The sequence below is a fragment of the Sorex fumeus genome, unplaced genomic scaffold, assembly GCF_029834395.1.
Source record: "Sorex fumeus unplaced genomic scaffold, SorFum_2.1 ptg000034l, whole genome shotgun sequence".
Lineage (NCBI taxonomy): Eukaryota > Metazoa > Chordata > Mammalia > Eulipotyphla > Soricidae > Sorex > Sorex fumeus.
This window is the reverse complement of record NW_026606091.1, coordinates 27,383,327-27,409,069: the sequence shown is the minus strand read 5'-3', so window position 1 is coordinate 27,409,069 and position 25,743 is coordinate 27,383,327. Positions and strand designations below refer to the sequence as shown.

The 25,743-nt window shown below is 53.7% G+C and overlaps 1 protein-coding gene across 1 annotated transcript in view; it reads right to left on the bottom strand.

The window, feature by feature from the left end:
* Positions 1-25,743, bottom strand: part of LOC130026600 (polypeptide N-acetylgalactosaminyltransferase 12-like) — a 65,027-nt gene that overhangs the window by 2,870 nt on the left and 36,414 nt on the right. The window contains exons 9-11 of the mRNA XM_056117441.1: positions 24,598-24,711; positions 22,910-23,049; positions 22,318-22,344 (exon numbers count right to left, since the gene is read on the bottom strand). Coding sequence (XP_055973416.1) covers positions 22,318-22,344; positions 22,910-23,049; positions 24,598-24,711 — 281 coding nt within the window. The remainder of the gene's footprint in view (positions 1-22,317; positions 22,345-22,909; positions 23,050-24,597; positions 24,712-25,743) is intronic.

Below are 25,743 nucleotides of genomic sequence, written 5' to 3'. Positions count from 1 at the left end.
CCCAGTGGTCTGCGGCTGTTTCCTGTAGCTCTGACATCTCCCCCTCTCACTTTCGCTAGGCTAAGATTCAAATCCATCTCTGATGGTGGGGCACAGGGTCACTGTGGGCTTGTGCTGTCTGGGGAGCCTGTGGGCAGTGAAGTGTTCCACACTGGGGTGAGGCTCTGGGCAGAGAAAGTCCATCCAGTCCTTGAGAGGTTTGGGAAATACCTGGAGGTTTGCAGGGCCTTTATATGAGGCATGATCTGGCATCTAGGGGGCCTGGCACCCACAAAGCATTGGGGGCAAGGTGGGGGCTCTTCCCGGTGGGCACTACAGAGGGGGTGTAGATGCAACAGGCACCATGGTCATGGGCATGTCATGTCAGGTTCTGATCCATGGTGAGACCCCCACAAGACAGCTCATGCTTCAAGACGCATGAGCCGTTCCCTGGCAGGACCCACCCACCCAATGCCACACACCCACACAGGCTGGGATGCATCCATTTGTAGAAACAATCTTGGAAACAGGACAGTGGCTGTCAGGGAGACTGATTCAGCCCTCTCCCCTCTCTCTCCTCTGCCACCAATTCATGATCCCCGAAACTGTCCCAGGTAGTGCCTAGAACTCAGTTGCTGACTGTTCCAGCCTCCATCCTTTTCAGGACTTCCTTTCCCAGAATAGAAAAAGTGCCCTGGAGGAGGGGAAGCTCTCGGCTCAGACTTTTGCTTGGTCGGTAGCCCATGAACCAAAGGTTTGAGTGTTGCCTCATTTTCCCTGGTCCACGGAAGGGGAGATGGTTGTACCCAAGTGCTGTTTTGAAAATCGGATGTTCTGAATGAGTGTTTCCTCTAAGCACTGAGATCCTTCCAAGTACTGCTTCATTGACCCTCATGGCCTGTGTACATACCTGAGAGGTTTGGGTTTGTGGGGATCTGTATTTGCTCCAGCCTTTGTGATCAGGAGACCCTGTGGTGCCAGGGAACGTTCTTGACCTCATGCATCCCAAGCCTGTACTGAGTCTCCTGAGACTTCTCTCTGGCCTTCTGGACGGAATTTTTACTCAAAAAGTGGAAAATGCCCTGGACCATGCAAGGACAACCCACAAACCGGAAATATCTCAACATTTAGGTGGGAAAGCAGGGGTGAGAGACATTCTCCACTCCTCTCTCCTGAGGTATCGTGTAAGGTGGGGGGTGGGGAGGTGGTCATTTATTATTGGTACTCTTTGAACTATTTCTATGGGGGTGAGTATTTCTGCTCCTGGGACTCCTTATTGTGTAGTGTTGGAGGACATGTCTCCTATCTGAGCACTGTTCTCTGTTGTGGGATATTTCTTACCCCAGAGCTCTTGTGTCTAGTTTGGAAAACAATTTTCCCCAATATCCCTAGGGGTTTTTTTTTTTGGAGGAAATTTCAGCTTTGCTCATTCCTGGTGCTGAGTAATTGTGAACATTTCTGTCCTCGGAACCCTGCTGTCTATTGTTAGGGGAAACCTCTGCACCCCATGTCACTGGTGCCTACTGCTTGGGGCCTTTTTTTGCCTCCCAGACCAAAGTGCCAATATGACACCAGACAAGCTGTGACCCTCTGTGAATGGGAGTGGCAGACATTCAAAGTTGGGTAGCTTCCAGAAATGTATACTGACACCAGGACCCCTTGGACAGTCTGACAGAGTCGCTGGGAGTCCCCAGGCAGGCAGGGAAGGCAGGGTAACTTGGTACCTACACTCCCAAGAAGAGCCTCGTGGAAACGGTCGCCCCATGACCTCAAGACAGGGCAACATAGGAAGCAGAGCTCGATGAAGGTATCGGAGGTGCAGCCCTTCCCGGCTTTTGCTGGGCCTGAGAATCCATGGTCTCAGCAGATGCTGGGGGTTCCATATGGAAAACAAGGCTCTCCCTGTTCCCCACTTTAGTATCTTATTGGCGTTCGATCTCCCGACAGAGCTAGAAGAGCAAATAAATGTCCACCTTGACACTGTGTATTCCCACTTTGGAAAATACCCTCTCCAGGCGCCCTCTAATGGCAGTATCATGCCCCTCTGCTGGTAAACTCATGCTAGGAGTGAGCCTCCAGAGACAGCCTCAATGTCAGGTAACTCGTGAGGTGTGGCTAGGGATAGGGAAAGATACTGCGCAGGTGTGGGAGGCAGGAATAGTGGTGGGATGCAGCTCAACTGGGGGCAACCCATTGGCCTCAGTTGAGAAGTCATGACCTGCGCCGAGTCAGTGTGGTCGCTCCTGCTGGTCACCTTGTGGTACCCAGCCCTTCCACTCTCTTGAGTCTGTTTTCCTCTAGTGCCCAATGATTGACCGGCCTGAACCTCCAAAGATGTGTTTCTCCCTTTGGAGATTGTTCCAGGAAGCAGACTCCTGTTTGCCTTTGGGCCAAAGGATCCAGAGACAGGAGGAAACCTCAGTCACTGTGGACCCATTGCTCAAGGATTCAAAAACTCGGCCACCTTCTTCAGGAAGACCCTGGCTCTGGACTTAAGAAAATCCTCGTTGGAGCCCTGGAATGGACCATCCTGCAATCTGTAGATGATAAGGTCTTAGTGTCAGAAGCCCAACAGGACTGAAAGAGAGCCTCAGAGGCACTGCTCCAGCTCTTGGTTGAGGCTGGGCACCAGACCTCCTGGAAGAATGAGCATTTAGAAGTGAAAAAAAAGAAAAATAACCCAAAAAAACCCTTTCAAATCAGCAGTAGGGCTCCAGAGGCACAGAGGTTGATCCTCTTAGTGCTTCAGAAAGGGCACCAGGTTCTAGGGGCCCTGACCCAGGTTAGGGCCATTGGCAGAGGTCTGGGTATACCTGATTCTGAGGCAGGGGGCTCTGATCTCTCGCTGTGCCACAGAGGTAAACAATCTACCTACCTCCAGGTCCCCATTCAGGGGTGACACTCATGACTAACAAAGGGCCCCAGTGGCTACCAATTGCCCAGATGGCACAGTCCCTGGGATTTTGATGTGAAAACCCACATTTAACTTTTGCAACTCTAGATTAATCCCCTAGTGTTTCAGCCTATCGGATGGGACCCCATCCTCTGACTTGCAAGAAGCAGTGGATTACATCTCTTGCTCAGAACCACTGAACAGTTCAGGAACAGTTTCCAACCTGAGTGGTATCTGGGTCAAGATCATAATAAAGAAGCCGTGAATCCCTCTGGAAGGCTGGGGGGGGAGGGGTGCGCTCGGGGAGGGATAGGGACAAGCGGGAAACATGGTGAGACCCCATGATCTCTTAATTTTCATATTAAAAATTGAAATTTATTTCTTTGGATTTTTTTACTGGTTCTTTATTTTATGTTTTGAGTTTGTTCCTGCACATATGGATGTGTTGGAGGCTGTGTAACAATTTTTTTTTCAAGAATATTTTTATTATTTTTTTATTAGTGAAACACCATGAGGTACATGTGTAGACTTATAAATTTTTTGCTTGGGTTTTAGTCACACAATGATCAAGTACCCATCCTCCACCAGCGCCCATCCTCCACCACCACGGGTCCCAGCACCCCTCCCACCTCCCTTACCCCTCCTTTCCCACCCTACTCTGTGACAGGGGATTCCCTCTTGTTCTCTCTCTCCTTTTGGGTGCTGTGGTTTGCAAGAGGGGCACTTAGTGGTAGTCATGTTTGGTCTATAGTCTACTTTCAGCATGCTTCTCCCACCCTGGGAGGATCCTCCCAGCACCCTATATTTGGTGCCCTCTTCTCTAGCTGAGCTTCCTTGGAGACTGTGTAACTTCTTTACTTGCAGAGTACGAGTCTCAATGTTGTTCTGTTTGGGTCATCTCGCCACTCCTAGTACGCAGCATCCCTGCCATGGGGGCACATCTGCAATTGCTTTGTGTAGCCGCATAGCCTCGTAGTCCCATAGCCCCATTCCTCAATGGGAAGGGGCAGAGGAGGGGAGAAGGGAGGGGGCAGGAAGGTGGAGGGGGGAAGAGGGGAAGGGCGGGAAGGAAGAGGGAAGAAAGACAAGGTTGGGGTAGATGAATATGATTTTGACAGGGTAGGTAGAAGACGGAATTACAGGTGAGTAAGAATTCTGTTTAACCATTTCTGACTCTTGAGGGGAATACATCACTTTCAGGCAGGTCACTTTGTGCCCTGGGATGGGTGTCTGCAGCCTCTTTACCTCACGGGCATCACAGTCTGTCTGATCTTCTGCCAACACAATTTGTTTTTGACGGGTTGTTGGCTCAGGTCTGTCTTGGATCTGGGTGTGATTTCCACCTCTAGGTGCGAGGGAGGATGGGGTGTGCATGGGGTGTCTTTAGGAAGGACACTGCCTTCTGGTTCTCACAGAACACTTGGGGTTCCAAGGCGGGTGTAGCCCGTAGGATGGCGGGGATCAAACCCAGATCAGCCACGTGCAAAGCAACAACCTACCACTGTACTATCGCTCCAGCCCTTGAATTTCTTCTTGGAGGAAGTTTCTGTTCATTATTCCTCTCTGCATTAGTTTGATGGGGTTGGGAGATATTTTTTTTGCAAAGTTCTACCAATGTGCTATATAACTTGGATATTAGCCTTTTCTCAGCTAGGTATTGGGTAAATAATTTTTCCCATTCTGTGGGCTATCTTAGTAACTTAGACGCCATTGCTTTTTTTTTTTTTAAAAAAAAGCATTAGATTGGTGTATCTTTGATTTTTATGTTTTCTTTCCATGCTTTATATTTTGCTGACTACTTTGCAAATTTTTATTTTGTTTTTATAGAGTTGTTTACAATAATTTATTACATTTAATATTCAAACACCAATTCCACCACCATCGTGCCTTCCCACCACCATATTTTGAATGTTACCACTCCAAATCTTAGAGGTACTCTCCTGGGGTAATTAACAGCATACTCAGTGGCATGCAGATGACAGGCTCTAGACATGGTGAATCCCATGGCAAGGGCCACCCACAATCTAGAAGCAACTGCCAACTGCTGGCAGGACACACCTCGCCCAAGACACATACCCACACGGCCAGGGATGGATCCATTTATTGAAACAAGTTTGGAAATAGGACAATGACTGTCAGAGAGTGACCCAGCATGCCTCCTTCCTCTCTCTTCTCCTCAATTCATTAGTGCCCAATCAGCCCCCAAAAAGTGTCTAGGACTGGTTACTCTGATGTTTCCAGCCCCCATTAGCTTCAGGGCTGCCATATGGAGAAACGGGATTGTGTACTGGGGAGGGAGAGCTCTCACCTCAAGCCCTTGTTTGGCTTTTGGAGCTATCATGACTGAGGTTGGAGTGTGGCCCAGTTTAAATTTCTGCTCCCAACATGCCTGGTGCCTAGAGGTAGAAGACATTTTTGTCCCACTGATCCCTGCGGTCTAGTGTTGGGGGACCTTTCTGTCCCCTTGATCCCTAGGGTCTAGTGCTGAGGGAAAGTGGAAGAGCGGGGAGGAGGGAGGAAGGAGGAGAGTGGGAAGAAATGGATCAGGGCTAGATTTGTTGGAATTGAAGAACACAGGGTACATCATCAGGGTAGAAAAAGTGGATTAATGGTGAACAAGCTTGCCAGCTGAACTCAAGCGGACGAGCTGGATTCTGGTTATTTGGGGGCAGGTCATTACAGGATCCGGATCTGAGGTCTGCGGCCTCCTGTTCCTCACAGACAGGAACGGGAGGGTCTCTCTGGGTTCTTCACACAATCCATCATCCTGCTCCCCAGGTCTGGACACCAGACTTTAGTCTCAGACCTTAGTCATCCAGATCCTTAGTCTTCTCACACGGCACCAGCCTGTCCTTCAGGACCATCACCTCGAGTTCATAGAGGTCATGGTCTCACAAACCTCCACTATGTTCACCTCCAACTCCGTGTTCTTCGACACTGGATTGACTATGGGGCACTTCAGGGTCTCAGCCAATCAAGGAAGGTGGAGGCATCTCAGGGGTCCCGCCTGGCTCCACCTCCCATAGAGCCCCACCTCCACATCCCCATCAGGAACTTCTCCCTCCTGGAGACCCACCGCACCACTCACCCTCTTCAGGGTACCCTTGGAATTCCAGCAAGGCCTGGGGCTCAGTTGCTCCTGATTTCAGGACTGAGAATCCCCTAAAGATGAAGGCACCAGGTGAGTAGGCAGGTCTAGGGCCTGATGCGACTTCCTGTCTCTAAGCACCTGCCCACCCCCTCACATGGGTTTCCCTCAGCTCCCTGAAGGTGGCCTCCAGCAGGGCCTCTCCCTTGTTAGTACCTGCTGCAGCAGGTCCATGAGCTCGTTGTGCCTCAGCACCTGCTCAACCTTGGAGCCCACGTGAGTGGGGCATTCAGGTGTGGTGTTGCAGCTGTGTGCTGGTTTTGGTACCAGCAGAAGCATTCCAGGCTGCAAGCACTGCACCTTCTGGTCTTGCATGCACATCTCTGTCATGAGACAGGGCCGAAGGCTGTCCAGATCCCACCACAACAATCAGGGCCCAGACACAAACACAGGGCAGGGAAAACTGCACATTGGGTAACCTGTCCCCTGCACATTCCTCAGGGGGTCTTTCTCCCAAGGCCTAAGAGATGGGCCTCCCCCTACCTCGAACCGGCAGTCTCCCCGCTACTAGGACCCTCTGTGTGCAGTGAGGGCCAGTCCGCACCCCCGAAACCCCTCTAGCCTCTTCTATATTTTGATACATTGTAGTAGGTGGCGTCCTGGCCTGTCCTTCCTCCCACCAACCCAGGCGGGCTCCTACCCTCACAGTGGGTCTCCCCCGGCACCTTCTGTCATTCCTCCATATCCACCTTGTCCTGATTCACTCCCCTTGCAGCCGATCCGGAGCTGGCTCTGCAGTAGCACCTGCTCCTCCTCCTGCTCATTCTCAGAGACCGACACTGGTCAGAGGCCACGTCCTACTGTGGGAGGCCGAGATCCCAGTCCTGTTGCTGCCGCAGACACTCACCTGTTTGTCCTGCAGTCCCACCGGTCGGCGCAAGGCTGGGAGTGAGGACAGGCAGCCAGGGCATCCTGCTCTGGGTCCAGGGATGTGGAGGTCAAGCACCGACTCACAGGCCCAAGGCTGGCAGCACCTGGGCAATCTGTGCCCTGCACAGGCCCCCATGGTCTTGCTCCAGGGGCCTAAGAGATGAGACCTCCCTTGACTGGGCACCCTGTCTCCTGTCCTGTGCTCAGGGATCACCCCTAATGGTGCTCAAGGATCCATAGGAGGTGCCAGGAATCAACCCAGGATAGAAGTATGCAAAGCAGACACCTCACCAGCTGTTCTAGCTTTTGATATATTACATTTCCTTATTTGTTTGCTTGTTTGGTTTTGGAACCACAGCAGGGATCAGTCCCAGCCATGCTCAAGGGCCTCTATGGGACGCCAGAGATTGAAGTCAGATAGCCCAAGTGCTCTTCCTTCTCTACTATCTCCTGGCCTCTTTTATCTTTTTCAAAATAAAATTTTAACTTACCGTTGATTTTGCTATATTGCATCCCAAAAGGAATACCACATTACAATGGTGCGTGTGAAATTCCCAAATGCTCCAGTGAGTCCCACTGCAATCAGAACCACCCCTCCCACTCTTCCCCCTTCTCTTTTTGCTATACTTGGACATTTTTGAAGAGACATACCCACTGTTGCTCAGGCCTCACTCCTGGCTCTATACTCAGGGACGACTCTTGGTGGGGCTTCGGGATCATATGCGGTGCCCGGGGTCACATCTGAATTGGCTGGTCCACAAGGCAAATGCCCTACCCTCTGGACAACCTCTCCAATCCTGCAAGATACTTTTCTTGAAAGAAACTTAATCAGTAGGATGTGAAGGGAGGACGTGTTCGAAACAGAATGTGGACTGAAAGAGCTGACCACTCCTCTAACTTCTAATGGCCAGTAACTGCCTGTACCTGTCAATTACAAACTGCCACTAGGGAAGGTCCTTGGGTCTGTCCCCCATCCCCATCTCTGTACCCCGAGAGGCCTCTGAAGGTTCCCTATGGTATTTTCCCACTTCCGTATCTAATGCAATTGAAATTTGTTTGCCATTCAAAATGCCCGTACAGAGTTTCCCCTTAAAGTCAATGAAATAATCATTTTTACAAAAGAGTTGAAATAATGACATGTTGAATGGTGCTCAAAGCAGGACACATTTGAACCACTGATATTCTCGTCATGGACTCTTTCCAAACTCAAGTCTAGCATCACATTTCCCCAATTCTATAATGATCCCAGCGCCTCAGCTGAGCTCTGGATTTTACCTCAGAAAATGTACTACACATCTAATTCTATAAATCCAAATATAAGTCATTCTCCTCTTAAAATTTATTTTTATTGAATCGATGTGAGATAGACCCTTACAAAGCTGTTCATGATTAGGCTTCAGTCATCGTTGTTCACCCATCCCTCCACCAGTGTACATTTCCCACCTCCAATGTTTCCAGTTTCCTCCCAACACCCACCCCCCCCCCCACCTCTCCACCCAGGCCAGCCTTTTTTATAAATGTTTATTAGTAAAACACCATAAGGTACAGTTATAGACTTACAAATTTTTTGTTTGGATTTCAGTTATACAATGACCGAGACCCATCCCTCCACGAGTGCCCATTTTACACCACCACAGATCCCAGTATCCCTCCCACCCCCCTTCCCCCCACCCCACCCTGGCTCTGTGGCAGGGCATTCACTTTTGTTCTCTCTTATTGGGTGTTGTGGTTTGCAAAAGAGGCATTGAGTGGCAATCATGTTCGGTCTATAGTCTACTTTCAGCATGTATCTCCCATCCTGGGAGGAACCTCCCAACACCCTTTACTTGGTGCTCCCTTCTCTACCTGAGCTGCCTTTTCCTCCAGCATGTGTGGCTGGCCTCCAAGTCATGGGGCAAACCTCCTGGTACTTATTGCGACTATTCTCGGGTGTTAGTCTCCTATTTTGTTTCTTGATATTCTACAGATGAATGCAATCTTTCTATGTCTGTCCCTCTCTTTCTGACTCATTTCACATAGCATGGTACTTTCCATGTAGTACCAATTGTATGCAAATTTCATGAATTCATCCTTTCTAACAGCAGCATTGTATTCCATTGTGTAGATATACCAAAGTTTTTTAACCAGTCATCCGTTCTCAGGCACTTGGGTTTTCTCCAGATATTCAGATCAGCCTTTTTGGAAGATGTTTTTATTATCTATCTTTCTCTCTGATTGTTCCTTTCTTTGTCTGTCTCTGTCTCTGCCTTCTCTCTCTCTCTCTCTCTCTCTCGCTCTCTCTCTCTCTCTCTCGCTCTCTCTCTCTCTCTGTCTGTCTCTCTCTCTCTCTGTCTTCCCTTTTGTGGTTTACAATATAGATACTGAAAGGGTATCAGGAATATCCCTTTACCTACTTTTAACATTCAAGGATTTCAAATTTGGACAAAAAATAAAATTGTTGTTTCAGGCACGTTGGCCAAGGGAGAACTGGAAATGTCTCTGCTATGGACAACCAGGGAGGGATCTGCAGATCTGCAATGACTGACCACACCCTGGGCCCTGCTCTCAGTGTCCAGACAAGTCCTGAAGTCCGGGAGGTCTCCCTACCCCAGATCGGAATGGGATGGACACCTGCCTGCCAGGACACTCCTACAGAGGATGAAGTCCTCAGGCCACCTGGGCTCACTAAACTGGCCTGGATTCTCATCTTCACAATAGCCCGGCCTGGGTAACCGTGACATGACATGACAGGTAAAATACTCATAGTATTAGACGTGTATCTCCAGGGTGGCTCACCACAGTCTTGGAAGAACAGAGTGGGGGTCTGGTGTTCTTTGGGAGGTCTGGAACTGTGCTCAAGGGCCGCTACTTTTTCTTAGCTGCCGGACGTCAGGGCTGGCACATGTCCAGCACCCCCCTCACCCTGCCACCTTTCTGCCCTAAGAGGAGCTTTCCACCTACCCCGTGACTTTCAGGAAGTGCAAGATGACATGTATTTCCTAGCCCTGGGGAAATACCATGTGACCTTCGGGGCCCAGGCACCAAATTTCCAACTGTGGGCTAGTGTTGGGTGAGGACTGGAAGGATGAAGCCCTCCACGTGCCCCCTCACCTGCCCCAGGAACGGACCCTTTTGCAAGGTCCCTGAACCCCACGGCTCTCACAGCGGCAGGTATCATGCCCTAGACTCACCACACTCAGGAAGACACAGGGGTCCCAGAGAGTGTTGGCAGAAGAGGGGACCTGCTTGGTATCCCACTGAGAAGTCAGCCTTGCCCTGGCCGTGTCCCAGGAGCTGCCTGTCAGCGTAGTGCGGAGTGTGAGGATCCAACACGGGCCTCCTGGGGTCTCTGCTGTTTCCTAGCCTGTGACAATTTCTCTCTTGCATCTACAATGTGGGGTCCCCGCCAAACTGACTCTGGAATTGATCTTTTAATGTGGGGTTGAGGGCATTGTTTGGTCTAGGATGTTGACTCCCAAATTCCAGGTAAAGCCCATAAGTTTCCTTTGGTTTTCGGCATGCGGCTCAGTGAGGATGTTGGGAATTTTCTGGTGTGAAACTATGTAGAACGAAGGGCGTTATTTCCCAGACCAGACTATCAGGGAAATGTTAGTTTTTCTCTCCTTGATGGCCTTGGTATGCTCTTGGGCTCCTGGCAAAGAGACCCTTGCACAGACACTGCTTGATGCTTGATGCAGGAGTCACAGGTGGGTCCTGATCTCATCCTGGACATTCATCTTACTAAAGCTTCAGTTTCCCAGTGATTGTCCATGATTCAAACATTCTCAAATGTGCATCGCGTGGAGGGCCTTGGATGGACCTCGGACAGGCGCCAGGTGACCCTTATTTGGACAAGGGAAGGCCGAAGATCCAACATGTGATATGGTCCAGAGTACAGCATGGGACAGTCTCTGGCCAAAAGAATGGTCAAGGACCCCTTGGGTCTGGGATAGGCCAAATAAAACTGGCCCCAGGACTGGAGTCTGGGGAGTAGGAGCAGATGACATGGGCCAGGAAAAGCCAACAGATCTGACCTTTCATGCCTGACTTTACGTTGAGCTAAATTTGAAGCGACAGATTAAAGGAATCTGTAATTCTCTTACTGAGCTTACGCAAGATGACAGGCAACATTGATGAGAAGCAAATTTCACCATTGCTGTAAACGTTTAACTTAAAGAGGTGAGGAAACAGAAACATCTGCATCGGCAACTTGTTACCGTGTCCAACTGTTGAACCGTGGGTCTTCTGGCAGGGAGAGCTGGAGGCATGCTGGGTGTGAGCAGGGCAGGAAACGCTCGGGCACTGAGGGTCTGCCCCAACGGCACTGCTGCCAGTACCTAGACTAGCCCTGGTCTCTTTGGTCACAAATACTAACAATAATAGAAATGGGGAGTTGTGCTGAGCCCGCAGGGTCGACTCTCTGGTGCACTGAGCAAACACCATGGATTGCCTGAGGCTGCCAAAGCAGATGCAAACTCTGCAGGTGCCCACAGAAATCAGGCAGGGGAAGGAGACAGAGTCTGGGTGGGTGGCGGGATGCAGGGCAGGAATCCTGACAAAGGTGAAGAGGAAGTGCTGACCTGGGCGCTAGTTTCATCTTGATTGACAGTGACCCTTGATGAGTATGGTGTCATTGAGAATATACCCTGGATGGTGGGATCCTGACGAGGGTGGGGCGGGCAGGGGGGATATACCTGCTAACTGTGCTTTGCTCATTTACCTGAGCAGCCCAGAGGTGAAAACACATCACCCCACCCCCACGGCTGATTCTGGTCTCCTCACTACTCTGTGTGCCCCAGAGGCCAGATGGGGGCTGTGGTGACTGGGAACAGGCAGAGGGTCTCTAACTCAAGTAGCAACCCAGGTGGAAAAACTCCTTAAGGTCCAGAATGCCATGGGCAGTAAGGGTCCAGAACCAAACTGACTCCCTGGCTGCAGTTGTCTTTTCAATCAATGGGCCCTGGGCCTGCTCAGTGTCCAGTAGGGAGGAAAAGGTGTTTTCTTCAATGACTGAACACTGCTCTACTCAAACCAGTCAGGAGGGGGAGGGGGCTTTGAGCCAGTTGAAAGAATGAACTCGAGAAGGGCCAGTGAGCTGGAGGCTGGTCAGGCCCAGCCGTGGTCAGGTTTGGCCACTCCTGAGGGCCTCACTGTAGAATGGACATCTCTCAGAGTCAGGAGAGAAATGGGAAACAATCCCAGACAAACTCATCACTGAGCATCGCCAGAAGATTAACCTGCAGGTGATAGTTTGTCAGGATCAGCCGCAGCGGGGTGAGCTAAGGGGGGCTCGCAAATGATTCTGTCTGCCAAGCCTAAGGGGAGGGAACCAAGGAGGCAACAAGAGGCAGAAGCGAAAAACTAGGCAGGACCACTGAGAGACCCAGTCTAGGAGGTGGAGAAGATGGATGAGTCAGGAATCACCGAATTTGACAAGAATCCAATGTGAGGTTTGCTCTGACAAAATGGTGACCAGAACCAAATGGCAACCGGCTGAGTGGACAGCAACATTCCTGGAGTCATAGATCACCTTGTCCCAGGTGAGGAAGACAAGACTTAATGCCCACTTGGTGACAGGAAGCCACCAGGCTTCATTCCATGTTCCTTAACATTGACCCACGAACAGATTACTAGGACCAGACCAAGACAACTTCATAGCCCCCATAGTCTAACCCAGGGCACGGGTGTACCATTGCCTCACCTGAGGTTCGGAGATTCCGCCCGGGAGCGCCCCCAGTAAGCTACTCCTATTTCCTTAACTTTATTTATATATCTCTGTCCTTCTGTCTGACCCGGATGGGGTTCCCAAATCTCTCACCGAGCAAGAGACTAAGGGAAAGCAGGTTACCCGAGCAGGGATGGAAGGGGCTCACAGGAACGCTCGAACACTGAGCGTAGAAATGGGAATCACCACTGTGGGAGCACCTGAGAGCACTAGGCACCACTGCATGTTAGATGAAAGTTGTTACCGCAGAATCAAGGTAGCCTGTAAACAACCTACATAATTATGCTGTGACCTGCTACTGCCCGTTTGGGGGATAGCTGGGTAGAGCCTGCACACATGGAATACACTAGGATGCTTCCAGCAAATTCTTGGGTGCCACCTGTCTTGGTGATACTCTGTATGATCCTTAAAGGAAAAACTCCAAAGACAGTCGTTCAATGGGAGAACATCTCTCACCACTGGCAAGGGTTGAGAGGGCTCAAGCCCCTGATCCCCACAGTCTCCCAGCTCCCCAAACCTCTAGGAAAACCTGGACTTGGTGTTTCCAGAGCCCAGGGGTCCAGAGGCAGGACACAGAGAACTAAGCCCAGAGCCCCAGTAGAAGCTTCGAGAGGGTGTGCAGGATATGTGTGAGGTGTGAAGATCCATGAGAGTGAACGGGCGGCCCCAGGCCCATGGTGCAGTTAGAGGGGAAGGGCTATGAACTGGGCACCGAGGGGTAAATCGGGACCTGCCTGTGCCTGCCCTGAACAGCCCTACCAGGCTGATCCCTGGTGCCTCCCCGATCCCTGGTTCCCATCCAAGTAGGAATGTGATAGGCAGGAAGGAGCATGGCTGACCAATTTCCTGGAAATGACTGGAACAGGATGGCTCTGCCTTCTGAGGCTTTGCCATCTGGTCTGATACATGGATCTGGACACACTTCTTGTCACCAGTAGAGTGTCACTCAGCCAAGGCTGTCCCAACAGGTCCAGGTGTGCAGGAGCAAAGAGGAGTCAGGGCCTGGTTCTCTATTACATGGGGTCTGACCGTGCTGTGATGTTGGCAGTGGGACTTGTATTAGGGATTCTGATGGTCCACACAGAAGTGGGGCGCTATTATCAGGGATCAGCTCCGTACAGACTCGGGGACACTAGAAACATGTTCCATTCACGGCCCCATCCTGCTCCACTGATAACACACTGTCTTCCTGCTGGGGTGGGTGCCATGGAGAGGGACCCTGGTTAAGGGGACAGCACCTTGGACCCACCTGCTGCAGGAGCACTTTCAAGTCCTCATCCTGAGAAACCTGATGTGGCCACTAGGGGGCAAAGTGGGGTCTGTCACTGGTGCCACTGCAGAGGGGAAAGGGGAAACAGGCACCAGGGACAGGGGAGGCCATGGAGGTGCTGCAGTGGAAGGCAGGGCTCTGGGTGCTGCATCCTGCCCTCCCTCCTGGGGACGCATCCGTGATTGAGACCTTCAACCCTTGGGGTGGACTCTCCTGGGGTCATTGACAGGCTTCACACAGGGGCAGGCAGGTGAAGCGTCTTGGCATGGTGACATGGCCAAGGCTTCCCACAATCTAGAAGCAATTGTCAACTACTGGCCAGACCTGCCCCGCCCAGTGACACACACACCCACACAGGCCTGGGATAGATCCATTTATTGCAACAATCGTGAAAATCAGACAGTGGCAGTCAGGGAGAAAGCCCGCCTTCCTCCTTCCCCTCTTCTCAGCCAGCAATACAAAGTCCCCAAACAGCCCCAAAGAGTGTGTAGAATCCGGTCACTGTATGGTACCAGCGGCCAAGCTTCAGGGCTGTCATGCGCAGAAACAGGACCCCACAATGGGGAGGGGAGAGCTGAGTTGTGACTTCTGACCTCCAAATCATTGTTTGCTAGTGCTGGGGGGATATATCTGCCATCCTGATCCCTCGGATCTTGTGGAGGGGGACATTTCTTCCCCACTGTTTCCTGGGGCCTAGTGTGGAGGGGGACATCTCGGCCCTTCCGGTCCCTGGGGCCTAGTGGGGGGGACATCTCGGCCCCCCCGATCCTTGGCTTCCAGTTGTGGGGGGCCTCTCTCTGGCCTCCCCCGATCCCTGGTGTCCAGTGGTGGGGGGCCTCTCTTAATGGCACCCCCCTATCCCTGGCGTCCAGTGGTGGGGGGGCCTCTCTCTCTGGCCCCCACGATCCCTGGCGTCCACTCGTGGGGGGGGCCTCTCTCTGTGGCCCCACCCCGATCTCAGGCGTCCACTGGTGGGGGGGCCTCTCTCTCTGGCCCCTCCGATCCCTGGCGCCCAGTGGGGGGGACCTCTCTCTCTGCTCCCCCGATCCCTGGCGTCCAGTGGGGGGGCCTCTCTCTCTGCCCCCCCCCCATCCCTGGCGTCCAGTGGTCGTGGGGGGGGAGTCTCTATCTGTCTCCTCCCAATCCCTGGCGTCCAGTGGTGGGGGGTCCTCTCTCTGGCATCCCCCGATCTCTGGCGTCCAGTGGTGGGGGGGGGCCTCTCTTAATGGCACCCCCCGATCCTTGGCGTCCAGTGGTGGGGGGGGCCTCTCTCTCTGGCTCCCCCCGATCCCTGGCGTCCAGTGGTGGGGGTGCCTCTCTCTCTGGCTCCCCCGATCCCTGGCGTCCAGTGGTGGGGGGGGCCTCTCTCTGCCCCCCCGATCCCTGGCGTCCATGGGGGGGAGTCTCTATCTGTATCCTCCCAATCCCTGGCGTCCAGTGGTGGGGGCGTCCTCTCTCTGGCATCCCCCGATCCCTGGCATCCAGTGGTGGGGGGGCCTCTCTTAATGGCACCCCCCCGATCCCTGGCGTCCAGTGGTGGGGGGCCTCTCTCTCTGGCCCCCCCGATCCCTGGCGTCCAGTGGTGGGGGTGCCTCTCTCTCTGCCCCCCCGATCCCTGGCGTCCAGTGGTGGGGGTGCCTCTCTCTGGCCCCCCAGATCCCTGGCGTCCAGTGTGGAGGCCTCTCTCTCTGGCTCCCCCAGATCCCTGGCGTCCAGTGGGGGGGTTGCCTCTCTCTCTGCCCCCCCGATCCCTGGCATCTAGTGGGGGGGCCTCTCTCTCTGGCCCTCCCCAATCCCTGGCGTAGAGTGGGGGGGGGGTCTCTCTCTGGCCCCCCTGATCCCTGGCGTCCAGTTTGGTGGGGGCCTTTCTGGCCCCCACCCCGATCCCTGGCGTCCCGTGCTGGGGTGCCTCTCTGCGCCCCCGATCCCTGGCGTCCAGTGGTGGGGGGACCTCTCTGGCCCCCCCGACCCCTGGCGTCCAGTGGTGGGGGGACATCTCTGGCCCCCCCGTTCCCTGGCATCCAGTTTTGGGGGAGACATCTCTGGCCCCCCATCCCTGGTGTCTAGTGAGGGGGCGTCTCTGGCCCCCCTGATCCCTGGCGTCTAGTGGGGGGGACATCTCTAGCCCCCGATCCCTGGGGTCTAGGGGGTGAGACATTTCTGTCCCCCTGCTCCCGGGGTCTAGTGGAGGGGAAACTGTGCCCCCTGATCCCTGGGGGACCAGGGGTGGGGACATTTTTTCCCCGACATCTCTGGGTCTAGTGGAAGGAGATTTTACTGTCCCCCTGATATCCTGTGTCTTGAGATGGAGAATAGTTGTGCCTTTGCCCCGATCCCTGGTCTTGCAGGGAGGGATATCCCTGGTTCTAGTGGAGGGAGAAGAGCAAAGGGCAGAGGAAGAAGGCAGAACTCGGGTGGCGTGGGGAGGACGGGGCTGGGCTAGATCAATTGGGTGAGAGCGGCAGGGTGCGTCGGTGCAGTAAAATCGAGGTGTCAGCTGGGTGTCAGGCTGCCAGTGGAGCTCTTGCTGACCAGCTGCGTTTTCTGGATTTTCGGCGGGTCATTACAGGACCTGGGTCCGATGACGGTGGACTCCTCTTCCTTAAGGACAGCAACAGGAGCGTCTCCGGATCTCACACAGGTCATGGTCCCAGCCCCCTGGGACTGGACTGTCTCCTCCAGCTCCTGGACTCTGGCACTCCTCCTGCCTGGCCCCCTGCGCCTCCTCCTTCTCTGTGGCCTCCAGCTCCTCACGTTTTGTGTCCAGGAGCACCTGTGTGTTGTTCGTCTCCACGCCAATCCCTTTGGAGTGGATGGGATGTGGGGCAGCATTAGGGTCTCAGCCAAGCAAGGGAGGTGGGGGGCTGGGGGTGGGGCCGCCTGGCTCCCCTCTCCAGTAGCCCCGCCCTCTGACCCACAGGGGCTTCTCCCTGTCACTCACCCTTTTCCGGGTCTCCTTTCCCTTTCACCAGGTTCTGCAGCTGCTGTTTCTCCTGCTGAGTCCCACAGAAGAGCACCTGGGGTGAAGGCACTAGCTGAGGAGGCAGGTCTAGGGCCTTCCTGCCCCTGAGCCCGTGGCCCCTCTCTCACCTGGTCTCCCTCAGCTCCCTGATGGCGGCCTCCAGCAGGGCCTGCTGCCTTGGTGGCACCTGCAGCAGCTGGTCTATGGGCTGCTTCTGCCGCAGCATACGCTGGTACAGCTGCTCCTCCTTGGAGCCCAGGTGACTGCGGGCATCCAGGTGCTCTTGTCGGCAGCTATGTGCATGTCCAGGTACCAGCAGATCGGCCCCAGGGAGGCCACTGGCACTGCACCTATTCGTCCTGCCCTGGCATCTGGGGGAGGTAGGACAGTGTCTCTGAGGACAGGCAGGAGGGCCGACTACATCCCAGCCAGGAGATGCAGGGCTCGGACCCTCACCCACAGGCCCCCATGGGTGCTTTGTCCCAGAGCGTAGGAGTTGGGTCTCCCTCTGCCTCGGACCCTGATTCCTACCTGGCAACTGCCAACTCCAGACCCCTCTGTGTAGTGTGGGCCAGTCAGTGCCACCACAGCCCTCAGTTACAGCATTCTCACCTGTCCTTCCTCCCATCACCCAAGGCAGGCTCTTGGCCTCACAGGGGGTCTCACCAGCCCATTTCACAGACCAGGAAAGTCACAGCCCAGAAGGCTGAAGTGTTATGCCCCAAAAATACCCTAGGGTGGAGGGGAGCTGATGGCCAGCAAATCCTGCACCCTCTCACAAAACTCTTGGTGTACAGCAACTTTTCGTCGGCTCGCAGTGAAGACATGTTGGAATGGTAGGTGATAATTGGAGATGATAGGAGACTCGCCCAGCTCCAAGACTGGGGAATGTTACCCAGACCCCTTCCACTGTTGCTGAGACACAACTCAATCCTGGCCGGGCTCCCGGCTGGCCACCCCTCAGCCCTCAGACTCCAGGCGGTGCTGCGCCCGCTTCTCTCACCCTCGGCCCCCACTCGCATCCGCAGTTGTTCTCTGGGTTCACCCGTTGTTCCTGGAACCTCCTGCCTCCACCTGTCCTTGGAAATGTTGTCAACGATGTGACTGTTTCGGGGGCACCCAGAGGCCGGTAAACCTGAGAGGAAGCAGACAGTCAAGGACCCCAGACCTTCAACCCCACCCAAACTTCATGGTCCACAGCCCCGACTCTTGGTTCCTCCTGCTCATCTCGGGGGCTGCTCATTTCTCACCGCCATCTGTTGCTCTGGGCCCCTTACAAATTGGATTCTTTCCTGGTTTGGACCCACTGGAGCCCTCCTGGCAGTGCTGGCAGGGACACGAGGGACAACTAGAAACAAGCGTTCTATGTCCCGGCCCTGGAGCTCTCTGCATTTTCATGGTCGTAACATTCTGGGGAGTGGACAGCAGACCCCATCTCCTCTGGCTGCCCGCGGAGCAGGACACAGGTGCGGAGGGACGGGGAGACTCGCCCAGCTCCTGCTCCCAGCCTGTCTCCCCTGTCACAGTGCCCCATTCACAGGGCCCCTCCCTCAACACACAAAGTCACTCCTCCCCGCCTTGCCCTCGTCAGACATCACAGGCTTCAAGCTCCTGGTGCTGTGTACCAGCCCAAATCACTCTCCCCTAAAGGATGACGCTTTTCCAAGCAATCTTCCGCCTTTATAAGATACACTTGATGTTTTAAAATTCTGTTCTTTCAGCTCTTTCTGTCCCAAACAAGAGGGAAGGGGTGTTTTCGCACAGTTAGACCCACTGCTAGGAGGGACTGTGATGAGGGGTCTGGGAGTCGGGGACCCTGCTTTGACTCCCCAGTTCCTCAGTGCTGCCCTGAGATCCCACCCCCATCATTTCCTGAGCTGGGTGGGCCAGTGTCCAGCCACCCAGTTCTTTGATCAGTGGGAACCCAGGAGATCCTATTCTGGTGGCAGGAGGAAACTGGGCCTGGAGAGAGGGTCTCTGGGGACTCCCATCCCAGAGTCCCGAGAGACCCTGGCGAGGGCAGAAGTTGCTGAAGGACAAGAATGCCTGAAAACGTGGCTGTCAATGGGCGGAGGCTTTATCCTGGGCCTCCTGGCCACACACTGACCAGTGCAGAACCAGCGCATGGCCCTCGGCTTGCGGGTTAGCACCGACCTAGCACTTTTTATTACCATCTTTTCATGCTCTGCCGATTTCCAATGATCCCCTAGGGAAAGGGTCAACATGCGGAAGGTGCATTGGGGCCACTTCTCCCTTAAGCCTCCTTGAGAGAGGGTGTCCCGAGGGGCGTGCCAGGAGTGTTTTCTATAGGCAGGGATGTGTGTGTGGCCTCGGGACACTCTGGGTGATTCCTCCCTGCCTTGCCCTCCTCAGACATCACAGGCTTTAAACTCCTGGTGCCAAGCACCAGCCCAAATCATTCACCCTAACGGATGAGGCACTGCCATGTGACTCTCCGCCTTTACAAGATATATCTGATGTTTTAAAATTCTGTTCTTCCATCTCTTTCAGTCCTAACTTAGGGGGAAGAGTGTGGTCGCACGGTAAGAGGTTTTTGGCAGGAGGGTCTGTGGTGAGGGGTCTGCGCACCCGGGGACCCTGCTTTGACTCCCCAGCGCCACTGAGGCAGCTCCTCAGCATTCTCCTGAGCTCCCACCCCCATTGTTTCCTGAGCTGGGGAGCCAGTGTCCAGCCACCCAGGTCTTTGGACAGCAGAAGCCCAGGAGGTGCTATTCTGGGGACAGGAACGGACAGGTCCTGGAGAGGGGCTCTCTGGGGACTCCCATCCCAGAGTCCCGGGAGACCCTGACGAGGACAGAGGCTGCTGGGGACAAAACTGCCGGAAGACTTGCTGGAAATGGGCCCGGGCTTGATCCTGTGGCCTCGGGGCCATACACTGACCAGTGCAGGGCCAACGCAGGGCCTTTTCTTACCGTCCGTTGTGCTCTGCCAATTTCCAAAGATCCCCTAGAGATGACCCCTAGAGGTGACCCGTAGATGACCCGTAGAAGGGTCACCATCTGGAGGTGACCCCTAGATGACCCCTCGAAGGGTCAACAGGGGGAAGGTGTGTTGGGGCCACTTCCCTCTCAAGCATCCTTGAGAGAGGGTGCCCCGAGGGGCGGGGCCACGAGCTTTTTTTATAGGTAGGGATGGGAGCGTGGCCTCGGGGCTGCAACCCCATTGGCCAGGGGGAAACCTATAGCTCCCGGGCAACCTCAGGATGAAGGCTGCACCAGCCTCTGCCCTGGTGGGCCTGACGGGCCTCCCCACCCCCACCCGGACCCTCGGGCACTGCCCCCTACCGACGATGGTGGCTTGGAACTCTGTGGGCCCCGAGGTGGGCCAGGAGCACTGACCCTTTCGGTCTCCCATAGCTCAGTCCACGACTTTCTCATTCCAAGAGATCACGTCCCACCGTGCCCAGGCTGAGCTGCAGCTGCCAGGATTAGCCCCTGAGCACCCCTAGGTCTGGCCTGGCTGCTGCTGTGGGAGCCCAGCGAGCCTGGCAGAGGGGCTGTCCTGGTTGCTGTCCTCACCGCCCCTCCCTCCCCAGGCCCCTCTACTTTCTCTCCTTGGAGCCCCTGCCCTCCCTGCCCTTCCCCTCTCCTCTCCTCAGGCCCGCAGAGTTCTTGCTCCCCCCATATCCGTTGTCCACGTTCGCTCTGTCCTTCTGTCTCTGCTTCCTCCCAGACTGGCAGTAGCCAGTTTGTGGGGCCTTTGAGCCCCCAGACCCAGTCAGTCCCTGACCAGTTCCCCGTGTTGCACAGAGACTTCCCTTTCTGAGCCCTGGAGGGCTCTTAATGACCCCACAGAATCTCCCCATCCCAGCTCTGCCCCTTTCTCTGAGACTCAGTCCATCCTATTGGGAGCTGGACACCAGACTTGGCCTTGCGGAAGCTGGACGCTTCTCTCATGTTGCTCCCAGCCTGTTCTGGAAATCCCTCTCAATACACACACTCCCAACTAGGGCCACTCAGCCTGGCCACGCTGCCCTCACGAGTCCTGCAGCCTGAAAGGAACCCCAACTCCCCCATATCGCCCGTGTCCACTATGGCACCCCCGAGTGCCCCTGTCCTCCCTTCCCTGAGCACATTCAGGCCCCAGTGGTCTGCGGCTGTCTCCTGTAGCTCTGACATCTCCCCCTCTCACATTCGCTGGGCTGAGAATCAAATCCATCTCTGATGGTGGGGCACAGGGTCACTGTGGGCTTGTGCTGTCTGGGGAGCCTGTGGGCAGTGAAGGGTTCCACACTGGGGTGAGGCTCTGGGCAGAAAAGGTCCATCCAGTCCTTGAGAGGCTTAGAAAATACCTGGAGGTTTGTAGGTCCTTATCCTGAAACATCGACTGGCCACTAGGGGTGGGAACTCACATAGCATTGGGGCAAGGTGGGGGGCTCTTCCTGGGGGGCACTGCAGAGGGGGTATAGATGGGATAGGCACCATGGGTGGGCAGTGACAGGCTCTGGACATGGTGAGACCCCATGGCACGGATTCCTCATCATCCAGAAGCACGAGCCATTCCTGGCAGGACCCGCCCCGCCCAATGCCACACACCCACACAGACTATGATGGATCCACTTATTGAAATAGTCGTGGTAACAGGATGGTGGTTGTCAGGGAGAGTGGCCCAGTCCTCCTCCTCTCTCTCCTCTGCCACCAATTTATGATTTCCTAAACTTCCCCAAGAAATGCCTACCACTCAATTGCTCTGACTTCTACTGTCTGATGCTACAGTAACTTATTAGTCCTTGTTTCTGGCAATTTTTCAGGTTTTACTGTTATTATTCAATCTCTATTATGTATAATAAAGTTTCTCTTTCTCCTCCTTCTTCCTCTCCCACTCTCTCTCTCTCTCTCTCTGTCTCTCTGTCTCTCTCTCTCTCTCTCTCTCTCTCTCTCTCTCTCTCTCTCTATGAGCTTCTTAAAGTTTTCCATTAGCAACCTCTTTTTGTTAGGAAATTTTTTCCGTGGCCCCTGATTTTGAGGTATGTAAAATAAGGATACAAATATTTATTTGATAAATCATAAATAAATTTATTTGATTTTTTCTTTCTTTTTGGGTCACATCCAGCGATGCACAGGGGTTACTCCTGGCTCTGCACTTAGGAATTACTCCTGGCAGTGCTCAAGGGACCATATGGGGTGCTGGGAATTGAACCTGGGTTGGCCGCCTGAAAGGCAAACACCCTACCTGCTGTGCTATCGCTCCAGACCCCTTCGTCATAAATAAATTTAAAGTAAAACAAGTATCTTTTAAGTTATGCAAACCCCGTGTGTAGTCTTGATCTACAGTTTAAGAAGCCAGGCCTGGTGCTCACACAAAGTGCTACCCTTATTTCTACACATATGTGAACAAAAGTGTGCACACATACATGCATACACATAGTCCATCTTCACTTTTACATACACGTGCACACACATAAAAATGCACACTTTTACACATGCACATACAGTACAATCCACACATCTATACACATGCATACACACACCATGTACATACAGTGCCATCCTCACGTCTACACACGAACATAAAAGTCAGACGTATGTTCTCACTGGTGCTGGGGGCCACCAGGGCCATCCCAGTGATGCTCGGGACCTCCAGGGCTGTAAATGGTGAAGTTCAGGAGGGGCCACGTGGGATAAATCCAGGGCTGGGTGTGTGCTTTGGTGACCCCTGTGACCATCTCCCCTTCCGCTCCCCCTGTTTCCAGAGCTGGGGAAAATGGGGGTGAGGTTTACAGAAGTAAAACAGTTTCCCCACCACCCCAACCCTCCCCCCCGCAGGATCTGCCCTCACATCTGCTTTAAGGAGACCACATTCAAGCAGCAGCAGCAGCAGCCCCCAGGCCGGTCCCAAGCCCCGCCCAGCCCCCAGCAACTCCAAGTGAACTAGAGAAGACAGGCCAAGCATTAGGGATCCTGCAAGACAAAGGCGCCAACAGTTCCCCATCCCACCCCACCCCCATTCCCAGCATGTCCCTTATCACAGCATGCCTGGGGCCTGCTCCTCCCTGAGACTCCCGGGGTCTACTTCAGCCCCAAGATTGACAGCACAGATGACACTGCCCACTCACCTAGCGCAGGAGGAAGTAGTGGTTCTCGGGGACCGGGTTCTGGCAGAGCTCTATGACCAGGCTCTCCCCGCCCGCCTCCACCGCCAAGCACCCCTCGGGCTGGTGGGTGTTGTAGCGGATCTCCTTCTGGGATGTATACTTGAAGAACTGCAAAGGAGCCGTCCGTGGGCAACGGTTACTGTCGGCCGTGGAAGAATGGATGGACACCAGGCAGGATCAGAGCACAGAGGCCAGGCAGAGAGCCTGAGTGTCCAGTTTTGAGGGTCTGTGAGTGTCTGGCCAGAGTTCCCCAAGGCCCCCTTCTCATGCTCTGCTTCTTCCCTGGGTGTTTGTGACCCCACGCTGTCCCTACCCTTGAGCTGGCCAGAAAATGGACGGTCTCAGTAGCCGAGTGGGCAACTCTGAGGCCTGAGCTGCCCTTTCTCTTCTCTGGGCTTTTCTGCCTCTTCCCAGCAAACTCGAGGGAGTTTGATCCAAAGCAATGGCACTGTGGAATCACTAAAATGTCCTGTGCAGGCAGGAACTGCACTGCCAGGGAGAGGGCAGGCCTGGGTCACACAGGGAGACAGGGTGCTGGAATCCAGCCTCTCCGGCCAAGTAGGTGCCCTCCTGAGCCGACCCAGATCTGCAGGGTTTTCCTTTTTCTTCCTCTAACTGTAGGTATTGGTGCACGGTTAGTCATAACTGCACAAACGGGTTTCTCTGGGTCCTATCAGGCACTGCTTGCTCCGTTTTCTATTTCCCAGATGTTCTACAATGAGTCTGTATCACCTTTGCACGCAGAGAATCAGTTCATCTCACCGCTCCAGAATTACATGGTGCAGGGCCAGAGGGATAATACAGTGGAGAGGGTGTTAGCCTTGCTGACCTGAGTTCAATCCCTGGCATCCCATATGGTCCCCTGAGCACTGCCAGGAGTGATTCCTGAGTGCAGAGCCGTTAGTAACCCCTGAGTAACCCCAGGTGTGACTCAAAAACAAAAATAAAAACAAACAAAGAACTACATGATGTGAACCACCAAGAGGCCAAAAGGCACAATATTCCCAAAAAAGACATCGGAGCATGCATGGATCATGCAAGAGGAAATCATCAAGTATAAACCATAAACATTCAATGATGACAATTAATTAAAACACAGAAGCCAGAGTCTGCATAGGAGAAAGAGGGACAAGAAACCCATCTTCATCCTAAGGCGTTTCTCCAGTTCCTCTCGGGCACACTTGCTTCACTTTCTATTTCTCAAATATTTTACAATGAGTCTCTATTACCTTTATAAATTGAAGAGGTCAAATATTCACTTTTTAAAAAACACACATAGATGTGCTGAAAGTAGATAAAGGACCAAACATAATGGCCTCTCAGTATCTGTACTGCAAACCATAATGCCCAAGAGCAGAGAGAGAGTAAGAAGGAAATTGTCTGCCATAGAGGCAGGGGATGGGGGTGGCAGGAGGGACACTGGGAACATTGGTGGTGGAAAATGAGCACTGGCGGAGGGATGGGTGTTTGATCATTGTATGACTGAAACTCAATCATGAAAGCCTGTAACTGTATACCACAGTGATTCAATAAACAAAAAAAAATTAAAAAACAATAACACACATAGATTTTCTCCAATTTCCCTCTTTAAGAGGCTCCCAAGACCTTGAATCCAAGGCCCCCTGCTTCCTTTTTCCAGAGAGAAACGTCACCTACCTGGTTCTGGCCCAGGCCGTGACAGGTGTACAGAATGACCTGGTGCCCCACAATCTGGTTTTCATCAGGAGGATTATAGTCAAAGCAGAGTCCTTGCAGTCCTTTATTCTGGAGCTACCAAGAAACATAAGGGGAGTTTCCAGTTCAGGTTTACACACAACTGAGTCAACCCAGGATGCTGCGGGAGGAGAAACAGGGAGTGAGGAGGGCCCGGCACAAGAACCAGGCCCAAAAGTAAGAGCTTCTGGGACCTGAGCGATAGTACAGCAGGTCAGATGGCTGGCCTTGCACATGGACAAACCCCAGCACCCCACAGGACCTCCTGAGCACCGCCAAGAGTGATCACTGAGCGCAGAGCCTGGAGTAAATCCCTGAGCACTGCCAGGCATGGCCCCCACACCAAAAAGAAACAAATAAATAAGAGCTTCTGATATTTTTACCTATTATTAATTTATTCATTTTGGATTTTTTTTGGGGGGGAAGGAGGGGACCATCACATCTAGCAATGCTCAGGGCTTACTTCTGGCTCTGTGCTCAGAGATCACACCTGGTGGTGCTTGGTGGGGAATGCTATGGGGTGCTGGGGATAGTGCCCAGTTTGGTCACGTGCAAAGGCCTGAAGAGCATCATGCCCCATCATCCCCTCCAGGGCTGCGCTTGGACAAAAGAGAAATGCAGTGGGACGGGGTGGGGTGGGGTGGGGATGCAGGAGACAGAGGCAGGGCGAGCAAGAGTGACACACTCCCTGGGGCAGGCAGCCCACGACGGCCTCCTGATCCTCTCGGCACCTCGGGAGACCTGGACACTTCACAGTGGCCAAGGATTTGAATGTATTCAGAGCCTGCTGGGCGCTGACCAAAGGGCTTCCAGAATGGGGGAACCAGCGTCGCCCAGCCGTGCAGCCCAGGAGAGGGGAGTCTCTACCTTGGCGTATTTTCTCTCCAGAGTGAATCGCACTGGGGCTGGAGAGGGTCTGGGGGGTGAGGGCACTTGCCAGGCAGGCAACCAAGCCCCAGTCTGACGCCAACACCATCATGAGTGACCCCTGAGCACCACCGGGTGAAGCCCAACCCCAACTCCCACAGCCCAAATACTTCCCATTTGTGTGCAGGGGTTGTGGGGGGTGGGAAACAGGTATTTAGGCCA